This window comes from Haemaphysalis longicornis, unplaced genomic scaffold, assembly GCF_048455015.1.
Source record: "Haemaphysalis longicornis isolate Haplotype H1 unplaced genomic scaffold, Haemaphysalis longicornis Haplotype H1 scaffold_13, whole genome shotgun sequence".
Taxonomy (NCBI): domain Eukaryota; kingdom Metazoa; phylum Arthropoda; class Arachnida; order Ixodida; family Ixodidae; genus Haemaphysalis; species Haemaphysalis longicornis.
This window is the reverse complement of record NW_027526233.1, coordinates 89,203,755-89,219,042: the sequence shown is the minus strand read 5'-3', so window position 1 is coordinate 89,219,042 and position 15,288 is coordinate 89,203,755. Positions and strand designations below refer to the sequence as shown.

At 52.0% G+C, this 15,288-nt stretch overlaps 1 protein-coding gene across 2 annotated transcripts in view; it reads right to left on the bottom strand.

Annotated features, from left to right (window-relative positions):
* Positions 1–1,582: 1,582 nt before the first annotated feature.
* The window catches only part of LOC144164382 (uncharacterized), a 44,084-nt gene continuing 30,378 nt past the window's right edge, over positions 1,583–15,288 (bottom strand). Inside the window, exons 4-5 of one of the 2 annotated variants that reach the window (XM_077694904.1) lie at positions 3,905–5,834; positions 1,583–3,565 (exon numbers count right to left, since the gene is read on the bottom strand). In XM_077694904.1, the coding sequence (XP_077551030.1) occupies positions 2,939–3,565; positions 3,905–5,834 (2,557 nt within the window). In that variant the 3' untranslated portion in view covers positions 1,583–2,938. The remainder of the gene's footprint in view (positions 3,566–3,904; positions 5,835–15,288) is intronic. The other variant, XM_077694905.1, reaches the window with a different exon arrangement.

Here is a 15,288-nt window from a genome sequence, read left to right as displayed (position 1 = left end):
GACGAAAAAAATCAGTGAAAACGTCGACAACATTCGTCACGAGGAGTAGCTTTGCAAAGAAAGTTCTATCATAAAATGCTTTTCTGAAGCGCTCCTGTAGCGTTCCTCCTGAACGACATGTTGAGTTAGGCAGGATCACTTTCTTTGAAGCTAAAATCTGTTCAATGAACCGCCTTACAGCCGGTCCCAAATTAAGTCATCTTAAACTTTCGCCCCCTTTCCCTTTCCCGCTAGCTACCCTTGCAATGCCCTCTCCATCTTGACCCCTCGGAGTTAGTCGCGTGAACTCCTGCCAAGCTTTCATCATCATCATCATCACCAGCCTATCTAAGCCCACTGCAGGACAAAGGCCTCTCCCATTAATCTCCAATTATCCCAGTACTGTGCTAACTCGCCAAGCTTTATTACAAAGCAGATACCAAAGCGTAAACCGCGTGGCACGTTTTTACACGCGATTCGTGCGCGTCGGCGTTGCGAGCACGATATTTTCACGCCCCCATCGACGACAAACTGCATCGACGACGACGCGCGATGCGCGCAACAGTGGGAGGAGCTTGCCGACTTGCCCCAATGGGGAGTCGCGCGCCTCATCGAAGCGCTAGAGAGAGCCAGCTGGCTCAGACAGATGTTTAGGCTTACAACCCCAGTAGATATTGCATGGGCGCTGTCACTAGCGGCGTGGATGATGGTTTATAGTATCGTTTTTGCTTCCATTAGAAGCTCCTTTACCGCACAAGCAACTTCATACGTGCCTTGAGCAGCACTTTAGAGAGCTGTTAGAGGCAGCCGTTCGAGATCCCCACACCACTTCACAGACAAAGCCCGTGCCATGTTGCCGCCGGCGGTGGCGCCGCGCGCAGCGTGCGGGTGGGCTTTACCGCGGCAGCGTCAGCGTCCCTGTGGCATGCACGGCGCGTTTTCGAAAGCAGAAAACAGTCCCAAGATTCCCTCCCCTTCAACGCTCGTGGCGTAAAGATTAGCACGCCACATCGAGGAAGCCCGGCGAAATAAAGCTTCGGCACAAGATTGGCGCAGATTGCTTGAAATTAGAGTCCTTGTAGCAGGATGTAGCAGCATTTGCCTCTCGGCGCAGTTCGGCGCAATTGGCGCAGCTATCACATCACTGCAGAAGGCAACCTTTCACGACGCCGCTTCTTCCCTACCTCAATTAAAGATTAGTTCCGCTGCGTTCAGCTGGTATGAAACTGCCCAGAGTTGCGGTTGGCGGGGTTGAAACAGGACAAAAGATGCTGCAACCCCACCAAAATGTTTACTTTGTGTTGTTGTTGGTTTCGTTCCGACTAATACACATGTCGCTCGCTTAAACTGGCAGGAAGCTTCTACGTCACACCCCTCCATCAGCGGTACAAGTCGCAGCGTGGCTGAGCCAGGCGTTTTCAGATTTCTCAAAACTGCGGCAATAATATCCATTTAAAACTGGTTCCAAGCGACGTCTGACACCCATAATCGTAGTAAGGCAAGTTGGCAACTTTATGAAGCGAACCATATCAGTTTTTAGCAATCCAACTTTGGTGTAAGTACTCCTCTAATACTCTCAATAAGTTGCACGTTTGCGCTTAAATACGGAGCAAGTTGAGGTTTATTCACGTCGAAACTCCATCAGCTGCAATGACAACCAAGCAAACAAAAGCGCAAATTTTGACACGGCCGCCTCTTCCAGACTACAGCATCAATGTTAGCGAAGTGGCACGACAACAGAATTGAACGCAAAGAATTATTAACCGCAAAACAACTTACAACTAATTACCTATAAGTTAGTACATGCTTATCGCTAGCGCTACGGCCAGAACTATACATACTCTCGTCATGGCCGATCAATAAAGGCACCAATTGGAAGCCTTTGGGAGTACCCATGCAAGCCTTCCCCAACCGTCTTTGTGCTGGGAAATCCCGTGCGCTTCCAAAACAAAGAAACAATGTATATGGGTACACAGAAAGAAGGGCCTGCACAGATACAAAACTCATTAGAATAAATATACAAGTCATCGCAAATGCACATGGGAGAGGTTGTGCAGTTTATTTCTTTCCTTACTGCCCCGAGAATAAATATAAAGCCTATAAATCAGTAACCAGTACTAAAATGAAGTTCCTCGTGCATCAGTGAACCAAGAGGGGAGATGGGTGTGAGAAGGCCTGAAACACTTCCCTTTTTACCTGAAAACGAGAGCTGGAAGGAGAGAGAGAGGGCTTCCACACACACAGGCTGATGCAATTTAAAAAAACGGTAGACAGGTGCAAACACTGAAAAGGAACACAACTACAGGGTGTTGATAAACTAGTGTGGATATTTCACCAAACAATTTTACACCAGCCATTCACTCGCTAGTGCTGAAAACGTGCACAAAGGGCATGTTTCTGGTTCGCTTTGTTTAACACACTACGATCAGTGACAACGTTTACCTCGCCATTTGGCGACCTAATAAAACCGTGCTTTCATGTATAAGAACAGCCTTGGTGGGGCGACGTGGAATAGTGGTGTGAAAAATCATGCGTTCCACATCAGGCCACTTGGCGTAAAGCACTTCCGTTGTGTGTGGACAAGGGGCACTGGATGTTCTTCGAAGATGACAAACAGCCCCATCGTTGCAAGCTGCACCCATAGGCGAAAACTTACATTAATTTCAAAAACGCCAGGTTCGCCGAGCTTGGTGTTTAAATAAAAACACACCACAAAACACCCCCTTCGTGCACGATTTCGTTGCGAGAAAGCAGTTCACTGAAAGAGTCATCATGATATTTCCGAAAGGAAAAAAAAAAAGAAGCTCAAGTGTCCACAGTAATGTAGCGACACCCCGCATGTCTCTTCTGAGATGCTGCTGCTGCACCTGGCGCTACCAGCACTGTGAACGACCCTCAGCTAGACGGGCAGTGAGTGCGACCAAGTTCACCCGTTCATACGCGTACCACCACCATCGGGTCAATCGTCCGGCTTCCTCAAGTCCGGCTCGGCCGCATCCTTCTTGGCCTCGCCCGTGGCCTCCCTCCGAACCTCCTCCTCAGAGCTGTCCTCCCCCTCCTCCTCGTCGTCATCCTCATCGGAGGAGGAGTCCGACGCGTCCACCACGATCATGCCGTCGAAGGAGCTAAGGCACCGATCGCACTTCTCGATGTGGCACACACGCACGCGGCACCGCCGCATGTGCTTCTCCTTGACGTGGTCGGCCAGGTCCGGGACGTAGTCCTTGCAGGCCGCACACCAATCGCCCAAGCGGCGCACCTCCAGCTCCGGCTTCTTCACGGAGCTCGCTTTCTCCTCGGGCACCGGACTGGCCACCGGCTTCGGCGTTGGATTGGGGGCCGGCACGCTGGTGGCCTCGGGCTTCCGGGTAATCGTCTTGGAGAGGACGTTGGGCTTGGCCGCAGGGGGCGGGGCTGCCACGGCGGGACGCTTGGCGGCCTGGTTGTCGGTCGGGGCGGGCCGCTTGGAGGCACCACCGTGCACCGTGTACACGTGGCTCTCAAAGAGCCGGTACAGGTTGAAGGTCATGGTGCACACGGTGCACTTGTAGGACAGGTGCGCGGGCTTCAGCACCACCCGGTGAACCTGCAAGAAGAGGTGGGGGCACAGTGGCGCACCTTGAGGAACTCCCTGATCTTTCGTGTGAATCTAGGGGCAGAATCGCAACTCTGTGCTCCTTACAATGCTAGGAACAGTCCTAGTGCACTTGTTATAATCTACTTCTAATCTGCTCATCTGCCAATGCCACTCACGGTGAGCTGGACCACGCTTCACTTCCCCCTTACACCCCCCATAGCACTTCTTACGAGATGGAGGAAAGACGTTCCATCTCACGCTGTCCACAAGTAGCATGTGCAACTTTCTGCCAGGAGTGACCATGGGCAGTCCCGTCAGGATGCAAGGGCAATGGCAGCCACTGCTCACCTGGCTCATGTGGGCAACCAGCTTGGAGGCGTAGATGCGGCCGCAAACGGTGCACCGACCAGTGTCGCGTCCTGCGTTGGCCAGCTCCTGCATGTTGGAGGTGACCAGGCCGTGGGAGCCGAGCAGGTGCCGCTCGAGGCCCTGGTCGGTGAAGAAGCGCCACTGGCACTTCTGGCAGTTGAGCGGGGGCCGCGAGGCCAGCATCTTGGGGTGGATCTTCACCTGGTGGATCCACTGCATGTGCGTGCGCAGCTGCTCCAGGTCCTTGATGTAGCCGTCGCAGATCTCGCAGATTACGAAGGCACCCCCCCCCGCACCCGCACCCCCGGCAGAAGGGACGCCCCCGGCGGAAGGGACGCCCCCGCCGCCAGACTCCAGGATCGTGGGGGCCCCCCTCGGCCGCGCTCCTTGTTGCAGAGTGGGCATGGCGGGGGCCGTCGTCGTCGGCTGTCGTGGGGGGGCACTGCTGACCGGAGGGCGCGGAGACACGGTGATGGTCAGCTGGGGGCCACCGTTGCGCGACGGCAACAGCTTTGAGCCGGTCTTGACGGCTTGCAGCAGCTTGCTGGATGCCAGGGTCGCCTGGATCGCTGGCCGCTGTGGGCTGGACGACACGTCATGGTTCTGGTTCAGCGATGGCGCCAGCTTCTGGTACCGCGGCTGTGCCGGTAGCATGCCCCGAGGCCCGAACATCGTGGCGGGTCCGTTCCGGTACGTGGCGGCGGGTCGGCTCTGCTGCACGTCCTTGGCCCGGGCCGCGGCGCCCAGCGCCTGGCAGAACTTCTCGTAGTCCCGGATGTCCTCGAGCGTGATGGGCTTGGAGGTGTGTCCCGGAGCGTCGAAGCTGGGCGAGGGCAGCTGGTTCATGCGGCTGTTGAAGTACTTCTCGCAGCGGCTCACGTGGTTGGCGGCCTTGGACTTGACCTTGGTCTCGAACGTGCAGAAGGGGCACTCGTGGAACTGCGGCGGGGGCTCGATAGTGGGCTGCCGGCCGTGGGCGGTGGTCACGTGCGACACGAACGCCTTGGCGTCGCGCGTCACAAAGGCGCACAGGCCGCAGCGGACCTCGCGCCGCGAGGTGAAGTGCGGCGTCAGCAGGTGGCCCTCCAGGACGAGGCTCGACTCGGTCTTGAAGTCGCACACCTTGCAGGACTTGAGGCGGAAGGTGAACGGGGCGTTGGCGTTCTTCACCTGCTTGTAGGCGGCCGACACCTTGCGGTGCTCCTCCGTCATCTCGGCCGAGCGCGCGGCGCCGGCCTTCCTCCGCTCGCGGTCCTTGAGCCGCACCCGGTCCCGGTTGACCACCTCCAGGGCGTGGCTCAGGCCCAGGCCGATCAGGAACTGCCCGGCCGCGCTCTCAAAGTAGCCCGCGGAAAAACTCTCGCCCATGCGCACCGGCAGCGACGCCTTCTTCTCCTTCTTCTCCTGCGCCGGGCCGCCCTCGACCAAGATCTGGTTGGGCTCCTTCATGAGCAGGGGCACGGTCAAGGACGGGGCCTCCAGTACGGCCTCGGACTCTCGCATGCGGAAGTCGCTCGCCTGCTGCGCGGTCACCGGCAGGTACTGGCCCAGCTTAATGTGCTGCCGCAGGAACTTGGGCAGGCCAGGCTTCGGCTCCCCATCCTCCCCGTCTTCTCCACTCTCATCTTCCTCTTCCTCATTTTCTGGTTCCTTGGCTCCGTCATCCTCACCTTCTTCCATCTTCACTGGTCCCTTGGCTGAGGCAGCGCCGTCCTTGGGAGTTTCGACATCGGGCAAAGAGTTGCTGGACTTTTCGGAGGGCACGGAGTCATCTTCGGGGACTCCGTTGCAAGCAGGCGTCGGACTAGGCGGAGTGGGCTCGCCGTTGCCATCTGGATGGGATGCAGCGATTCCGCCTTCCTCCTCCTTGGTATCCGCTGATGGCGCTGCTTTCATCTTCTCAGCGCTACTGCAATAGAACACAGCGGTTCCATAAACCTCACTCGCCTGCTCTTGAGAACAATGCTGGCATTCAAGGAGCACCGGGGCCCGGAATAACACCACGTGGCAAGACACATCAACACTATTGTTTCCCTACAGTTTCCCTGAACTGAAGGGATGAAGCTGCGATGTTAATCTACAAAACTCACCCTTGACTCTTTTCCGGACAAGATTACTAAAGATACACACCAACAGGTTACCCATGGCAGCTTACCGAACTGTTCCACCATGATGAAAGAGACACAGATGTGGCATTACGAAATTGAATTGGACTAGAAAATGCTTATTGGGTATTGAGAAATAAGATAATATTTTCACAAGCTCCTAGAAATGCTTAGCAGTGGCATGACCTCCTGGAAGTAGAGGCACACTAATATCCAGGAATTCCAACACTTTCTGAAAGCACAAGAATGGCCAGAGTGCCGTCCGACAACATTCGAATATATAACACTAGGCTAGCACCGGCCAAAGCGCCTGTCGCTGTAGTGTAGAGGATCCGTCTTAGCTTCTTGATCCCAAGGTCAGTGGTTCGAGACCGGCTCTTGCATCAGTTGTTTTTTTTTTTTAAGCTTAAATTGAACTATAACTTTTATGCCTTAGGTTAGTACTTTTGATGCTTCAAATTGTTTCTTCGTGTGCGTTAGGTTATCTTACGTTATGTTTAGGTTAGGTTGCCTAGCTTTACGTTACCTAGAGCGACGTAGTGCCAGACGCGGCAATTTTGCCACAAAAACGCAGGTGGACGTCGATACAGTGGAGTGCTTATGATGCTGTCGGACGGCACTCTAGACACGGCCTCGCTTTTTTTCAGGTGAAGTCACAGCAGCCGCAAAGAACATCCAAACCTACTTCTCATACCGGCCGTGCGAGCCACTACGTATGGGGCAAGAGTAGAAGACGCGCAATCACACCTTCAATGCACAGAACCATTCTGCGTTTTCTATCTCTAAATGTTTGTTGCAGTGCTTTGTCGCACTATTTCAGAAGGCCATCTGCAAAGTGACGAGAAGTAAGATACCCTGAAATAAAATCAAAGCACCCCATGCTTGCAACTGAATAACCTGCTACGTTTGAACATTTCAGCTTTGTGCTTTCCGTTGCACTGTACGAAAAAAAAAAAAAAAAAAAAAAAAAGACTCGCATTATCACGGCTACACTACGTAATGCAGTACACACTTGTAGCCATTCACTAAGAGCCTGCTGACTGTTTAAAAGACATCTACATTTGAGCCGTACATTGTTTGCACCGAAGGCCACCAACATGAGGAATAATGGAAAGGTGGCAGGAAAATGTAGGCGCCGATGGGAGAGGGTAGGCGGTAGCCTCGAGCATACAATGGTACGCCCCGCCGAACGAGACAGTTGTTTCCCAACCACAGCTATTGGAATCATCACCAGTGAACAATTACCCCCGATGGCACTGCATCCCAGCCACTTTTAGGACGACCAAACCCGTCTATCAATCAGAAGTGGCTCAAAGAATGCCCTTTCAGAATCAGCCAAAACTGCAAATGATGAGAAATTCGCAGCTACTGAACTGTGTAAAAGTTAAACAAAATGAAAAGCAACTATTGATCACCCTGGTACACCACCAGTTCCGAAGACGGCAGCTGGCAGGGCTCTTTTGACACGAACTGCACTTGGCCATCACGCAATGAAGCAGAAATGCGCCCACCAGAGGAGGTAAATTTCAGGCTAGCGTGACATTATACGGGCAAGTACAAGAACATTTTTATCAGTTCTTAACTCCATGCTAGCATTCAAGTGATGCAAACAGAATGAGAGAGAGAGAGAGAGAGAGAGAGAACTCCATTAAATGTCTGTAGTCCACCCAAAACGCCCAGCAGGAAAGCCAACTTCCTCTGACGACGATGATAATTGTGGGTGAAGTGAAGAAACAAAAAAAAAAAAAAAAAAAAAACTTTCCATGGTCGGAATCGAACCCGGGTTCCTCGCGTTATGAAGCAGACACCTATCCCATTGCGCCGTTCTGTCCCGGTTGAAGCAGTCTGGATTTGGAGAAGGGTACATGGACGTGCAAAATTAGGCAAAAAAAATCGTGCACCCCTCCGTCTAATGACGACGCTAGTTCAAAGCGAGCTTTCCTCCGTGCAAAACCAAACCCCGAGGGGTCAAGGTCAAAGCCAAAAGCGTGTGAGCCAAAGTCAAGGCTCAACGAATCAAAGTCCAAACCGTCCACAAGTCAAAGTCCAAACTGATTGATTGATGGTAGGGTTTAACGCGCCGAGAGAACGCAGGCGATGAGGAGCGCCATAGTGGAGGGCTCCGGATTAATTTTGACCACTTGGGGATCTTTAACACGTGCAGGAATCTCGCACACACGGGCGTTTTGCTTTTCGCCTCCATCAGAAAAGCGGCCGCCACGGCCGGGAATCGAACCTGCGACCTCGTGCTCAGCAGCACAAAGTCCAAACTCAGACGACCGACCACCAAGGAATCCCTGATGAGAAAGCTTCGCGTCCAACCATTGCCGGCAGTCGTTAGGCAGAGGGGCACATGATTTTTCACACGACTGATGCCCCCCCCAATCATGGACGCCTGGTCCATTAGGTGGTGGTGGTCGAGTTATAGCTGGAGCATGAAGCTGTGGCCCAGGCATTTTGAGAGGCTGCACTACAACTGCTTGGTTATGTTTCCTGGAGATGGGATAGGTCGGCAGCCGTCAATCGCCCAAACAATTCTGTGGTGTTGAAGAGAAATGGGAGTGGGGGGCGGGGAAGGGGGAATGGCTAGGTCGTTGCAACTCCTCCATATGTTTCCTTTGATATCTTTGTTATTTATTTCAAGGTTGCAATAAAGTTGCCCCAAGTAATATTCGGACCAAAAAAATCCTTCAGTGAACCAAACTCGTACGTCAGGGTGATCCAGCCATTCGAACTATTGGAGCAATTTTTGGAGCTGAAAAAATGTTATTTTGGAGCACTATAGACCCTTTGCAAAATACTATCAGACATAGCGGACAAGCGGAAGGCCAGTCCAGCAACATTGCGCGCGGCCATGATGAAGGAAACGGAGCGATTGTGCCGGCTGCTTGGATCAGCGCGCTCACGCATCGCCTAAACTCGGACTTCACGGACTCGCAGTACTGGGGTACTGATATGGCGTCTTCGTTGCGGGGATTGGTATTTCCTATCACCGGGTGGGACACCAACCTCTCTGGTATACCGCGTTTGAGCGACGACCGCATCCGTGCCGTTTGCAGAGTGGGACGCAGCAGTGAGTCGGTATGACTCCTGCAGAACTCGTAACCGCATGTGGTGATAAAATCATAAAATCAAAACAGCAAGCAAACGCTCAGAAACCTACCCGATCAGACTGAACGCCGAGGTGACTACGTGCTACGAATGGCTCTAAGAGAGCGCCGCGCAGCCGCGCTATGATGGAGCTGCGTTTTCTTTATCATGGCCCACGTTTGCGAATGACCTCAGTGTTGTCAGTGTTGTCATCATGAAAGCTCGCGTATTTACTACGTTGCCAACTTTTCTGAAAAGGGCCTATTGTATCAGAGCTTGATTTTGGAGCAGCTTGGGAGCAGCACAAAACTTAAGTTGCAGCTTCATTTATCTGGAGATAAAGAAGGCTGGCAACCATTCAGGCAACGCTAATTATGTCCCCACAGTTGTAGACTCTGAAGCTGGTAACTAAAGCACCAAAAATGTGTGCCCCCACAGCCTTTAGACACCGCTGCAAGTGAAGCAGATGACAAGCGTTTCTTTAACTTAAAAAAAAAAAACACCAAGCAATCATTACAAAAACTTACTGATACCAAAAGGGGGCCCATTTTACTTACAATAAAATTATTTCACTATCTAAAACATATTGCACTGATTTGTTGCTTCTTGCCGTTTCGTTCAGTTCATCCAGCTCGGAGGGTCCGGCTCGACAATATTTAGACAGAAAATATTGCACTTTACACACATCACACCATACTATTGCTTCTTGCTTGCCTTTTTATTAAGTTCATTCAGCTCGGAGAGGGTGTGGCTAAAGGCAGAGCTGCCTTCTGCTAATAAAGCCTGCCCTGATGAAAAATTGTTTTCAGCCCTTTTCAGCTACGCACGCCATGAGATCCCCTTTTCTTCCAAATTCCACCTGAGCCGCTTTTCATTGCCGACATCAGCACCACATTCCCGGCCACTCAAGCGGTGGATAAAAGCAATATGAAGGGGCTTTATTTTCAATACCGTCACACGGAACGAAAAAAAAGAGCACAAGACAAAAACAAAGAGAAACCCGCTGCGAAAATCCCAAACGGCAAGTTGTTTAAACTTACGCTGATGCAGTTTTGGCTAGCGCTACTCCACTGCAGTAGCCCTAAATATAAGGCCGCACAGTAATAAAACGATTCGCCGCAAGCGCAAGTATAGACTCTCGTTTGTGCATCTTGTCACGAGTGGCCGAACATCAATCGCTAGTTTTCTACAAGCGATACACATGAAGTAATGCCATTATGATTGTTTGCAGCAGTGCGGGAAACCACTCAGTTGCGGTCCACGCCACCGGAGTGTATGCATGGCGACTTGCCGAATCGCCGAATCACCACCGAATCACTTGCCGAATCACGATGCTGCTCCGAAGCGGCACCGTGGCTGCACTATTGCTGCACTATGGCTGCACCATGAGCAGATCTCGGCTGGGGCAACCGAATAATCGAGCGCACCGCTTCTTCCAAGTTTCCAACCTAGGAACCATCGTGCTGGTTAGCGGCAGAATGATCGTCTCTTGCTTCAGCTGGTTTGAGGGGACAACTATCGGCCGAAAGAGCGGGTTCAAGCGGTTCGGAGCATTTGGCGCAAGTAAAACACCACTGGGCACAGCAGGGTGCAGGAGAGTACAATTGTAGCAAAATGGCGCAAATGGCGCAGCTGGATCACCCCTGGTACGTTCTCTTCATGGCCCTCTCTTAACTCTTTCGTTACGACAGAAAAATGACCCATTTTGTGTGCTTCCGCAACATTTTTTTTTCTTTTGAGCAACGTGGCACATTTAGCATTGTTATACACGAAATTGTAGCCCATAGCTGCACAAACAGTATAAACACAATAGAAATAGGAGATTGTACTAAGCCAGAAAATTATTTGAGGAAATCTGAAATACACAAGTTCTTCCTATGTTCCTTAGCTACCATTCAACCATTCAGTATATACATCAATCCTGTACACTATGTTTTGGATTTTCGAAGGCCCGCCAATTTAGCAGCCTTGACAGCCGTGCCACTCAACGAAGCAGTCACGATCCGGCAGAAACTGAAGGTGAACGTTGCAAGTGGAGCGGAAGACGTTCGTTCAGCTTTGCGCTTTTGTTTTTCACAGCAGATCACGCAATTCCTTTTCTCCTCGATCCTCTTCTGCTGGTGTTGTACAGGATCCAAAGGCATAAACGGAGCGTGTCGTCGTACCCAAATACCTGCTTCATCGGAGCCAAAATCTGACGATCCCACATCGTTGCTAGTGTCGTCACTGCTGCTGAGATTAGAAAAATCAGCAGCAGCTGCCAAAATCTTAGCGACGGCAGACGGCCTTTGCAGAGCCTGGCGTGAAGTAGACACCACTTCCACCCAGCTCTCTCATCTCGCTCGCAGCTTTCGCCAGACGCCAGTCGCGTGAGCTCGGCTTTTGCGTACGCAACAAAGCTCTTTCGCCGTCTGTACTGTCAACGTTTGGGGGCCTCCCTCCGTCACGGAAGCGTGGAATCACAGTCTGTGTTGCTGCCACGGCGGAGTGGCAAGAGCGAAGTTGTTCTTACAAAGAGTGCCTGTTTCAACACACACACAATGGAGTTGGGGCCAGCCAGGCTTGGACGCAGTGGCAGGAATGCATGCAGATCTCACCACAACCGAGTGCTGGTGGCAGCATGTGTACACGAGCATTGCATGGTTTAATTAAACGTTCAGCTTCCTGCTGAAATAAAAATTACCTTTCTAGCTACACTACGTGCCGAGGTGTATGCCTCTCGAGAAGTCCCTGAATGTCAAAAATATGCATTCCGAGAAAATGGCAAAAGACACAGCGGTGCTCCCGCTGTGGGAAGCAAGGCCTCGTCACATGCATGGGGGGGGGGGGGGGGGGACTGGTTGTGGTGGTGCTTGGTGGCTGGCTCCCCCGTGGCCTTGGCAGCGTTCTGGCGGCACCACGAGTCAGGACCAGTGGGGCTGTGGCTGGACACGGCATCGTTGGATGTCACATGGCAGTACGTCGCCATCACAGCCCTGTACATGGCTGGCACGTCCCCTTTGTGGGACTCGATAGCCGAGCCGTAGTACGAGGGCAGTTCGTTGATCACGTCGCCGGTCAGCCGCCCCCTACCCCTGAGCCTCGCAGAGCCAGTTGGCCTCCACTTTTGGGAGGTTGCGCAGTTGCGGGCCCATCCTTTTTCGCACAGGGTCGGTGCGCTCCTCTTTGAGGAACTTAATGGGGGGACATGGCTCTTAAGACTATTTCTTTTAATTTTTCAATAAACGCTGTGAAACTTGTCAGACTCGCTGCTTTTTCTCCCACTGATTTCAAATGTGGCATCATTTCTTCAGTTTCAGTTTACGGCTTACCAGTGGGGCCCCTTCAAAATACCCACGCACCCTCACCAATCATCCTCCCGGGGTTTAAGAGTTGGTGGGAGGCAGAAACGGAAACCTTCAACCAGTTGTACGCTGTACACTGTCAAAGTAGGGGGGGGCATTGCCCAAACACGAAGTCTTGCGGGTGAGCTGAGGAGACCAGGCCTACCAGGGGACCTACCACCCCTGAGAACCTACAATGCTACTCTGACAGGGCATGGCAAGTCTGTCAAGCAACAGCCTTATGTCCTGGCAGCAGATGCCCGGCCACTCGAGCACAGGGTGTGTGCAAGTTTTCAGACCCCGTCTCAGAGGCTCCAGAACTCCGTGGTCAGCTGTGCCTTGACCCGGCTCTTTTCCAAGGACTTGGGGCTCTTCCCAATGCCCGCATTCCCCGCCTGAAACCAGACGCTACACCATTTTGATTAGGTTACACCCAGACACCTGCTGCTGGACAAGCTGGAACGGGACGGTGCGGTTCTGCACGTTGAGACACCGACACCCTGCTGGGCTGGGATGGCCGTGGTCCTAAAAGCTTCGGGTGGCTACAGGCTTTGCGTGCATCTAACCCGCCTCAACAAAGCGATTCTGCGGAAACGCCAAATGTTGACCACAGTCGAACAACGCCTTTGACTTCTTGGACAGGCCACGGTTTTCTCCAAGTTAGGCACCGTGTTGAAACTCCACCAGGCCAAGCTGTTTCCCGAATCGCAGGCTACGTTCATAACGCCGTTTGGTCGTGACTGTTTCCAGTGGCTTCCGTTTGGTATCGCGACGGCCCTGGAGTATTTCCAATGACAGACGACCCACGTCCTGGAAGGCCAAGTGTGGTGAACGTGATCGACGATATTCTCGTCTTCGGCAAAATGTGCGCAGGGACCACAGCTGCTGCCTGCACGAAGTAATTACTCGGCTAAGAACCGCAGGGATCGTGGCCAACCGCAACAGGTGCACCTTTGGAGCTAGCAGTGTCAAGTTTCCCGGTGTGACTTTAGGCTACCCCTTCTTATCCAGCCAAAGGAGTGGCCATACAAGATACGCTACTGCCGCAAGACCCCTCAGGTGTCCGTCACCTCGTGGGCCCTGTCAACCACGTCAGATTGATTTGACTGATTGATCGTAGGGTTTAACGTGCCGACGCAACGCAGGCGATGAGGCACGCCGTAGTGGAAGGCTCCGGATTAATTTTGACCACCTGGGGGGGGGGATCCTTAACGTGCGTCCAAATCTCGAGCACACGGCCGTTTTTGCTTTTCGCCTCCATCAGAAAAGCAGCCGCGGCGGCCGGGAAACGAACTCGTCACATCGCGCTCAGCAGCGCAACGCCTTAGCCTTAGCCACGTGGTTGAACGCGGCGGGTTCAACCACGTCAGATGCTTTCTGCCTCAGACACCAGAAACTGCAGCGCTGATACGAGCTTTGCTGACAAAGGGGTCTGAGCAAACTTGGGGCCATGTTCACCCGTCTGCCTTTGCCAAGCTCAGAGAGAAGCTCTGCTCTGACCTTTGCGTGGCCCACGCATAAAATGACACCATCAGGTGCCAGCTCCTCCGGCCTTGGGGCCGTCCTGCTACAACAGCAGCGGCCGTCTGGTTAGTGTCGACCAGTTGCCTTTGCGTCGCGGTCACCCGCACCAACGGAAAGTCGATACGGCGAGACTGACAGCCAGGCTGTGGACGCATGCCGGGCTGTGCTCCGTTTTGAAGAGAAGGTCCTCTGTCTAAGCGTCTTCGTTGAAACACATCACCAGCCACTGCTAGCGCTCATGGAGGCCATGGATGTCGACTTGCTGCCTTCGCGGATTCAGCGCTTTCAACTACAGCCCGTACGTTTTCAGTACCAGGTTCTCCACATGGAAATAATACAAGCTCTGCCATGCCCAGGCCACTGGTCGTGAGTGGAACCGTCTGCTTAAGTGGGGCCACTGGTCCTAAAAAAACTTCTTTTAATTTTCAAGTAAACTCTGTGAAACTTGTCAGTCTTGGTGCTTTTTTCGCACTGATTTCGAATATGGCCTTCTTTTTTCAGCTGGCCAATTAGTTCCCTTCATAATTAGTAGAGATAATTAGCTATTTTTGGAGGTACAATAGACAAAAAAGTGTTCGTCATAGAACTGTAATCTTTATACTTTCCAAAACTGTGAACCGTGGTAGTAGCAATAAAAGAATCAGTTTTTCGATGCATCACTTGGAACTAATTTTACTGCTCATTAAACTTTGGTGGCACCAAGGGCAAGGAACCATTTCGAATGCCCATTTCAAACACCAAAGTTCAATGAGCTGTAAAATTAGTTCTAAGCTATGCATCGAAAAACCTGCTTCAATTATTGCATTCACCAGGGTTCACAGTATTGGACAGTATAAAGATTATAGTTTTATGGCCAACACTCTTCTGTCGAATGTACCTCCAAAAATGGCGAATTAGAGGTGAACTAAGAGGCGAATTAGAGGCGAATTAGAGGCAAACTAATTATCTTGGGAACTAACAGGCCAGCTGAAAAAATAATGGCCTATTTGAAATCAGTGAGGGAAAATGCAGCAAGACTGACAAGTTTCACAAAGTTTACTTGAAAATTAAAAGAAGTTGTTTTAAGACCAGTGTGCCTACTTAACACGTTAGCTGCGGCATGCTTTCTTGACGTCTCGTTTCACGAGCGGAGTGACCCACCCGCGAGCCATTCGGCCCATCTCCCAAGTGGGTCAAAGATGCAAAGATGCAAAGCTATTTCAAAGATGCAAAGCTATTTTGGGAGTTTTTCGCAAATACCTAAGCCGAATTCCAAAGTGCCTGGCACCAGAAAGCACAGGAATTCAGTTTCCGTGACAGAAATATCTATTGTTTTGAAGAA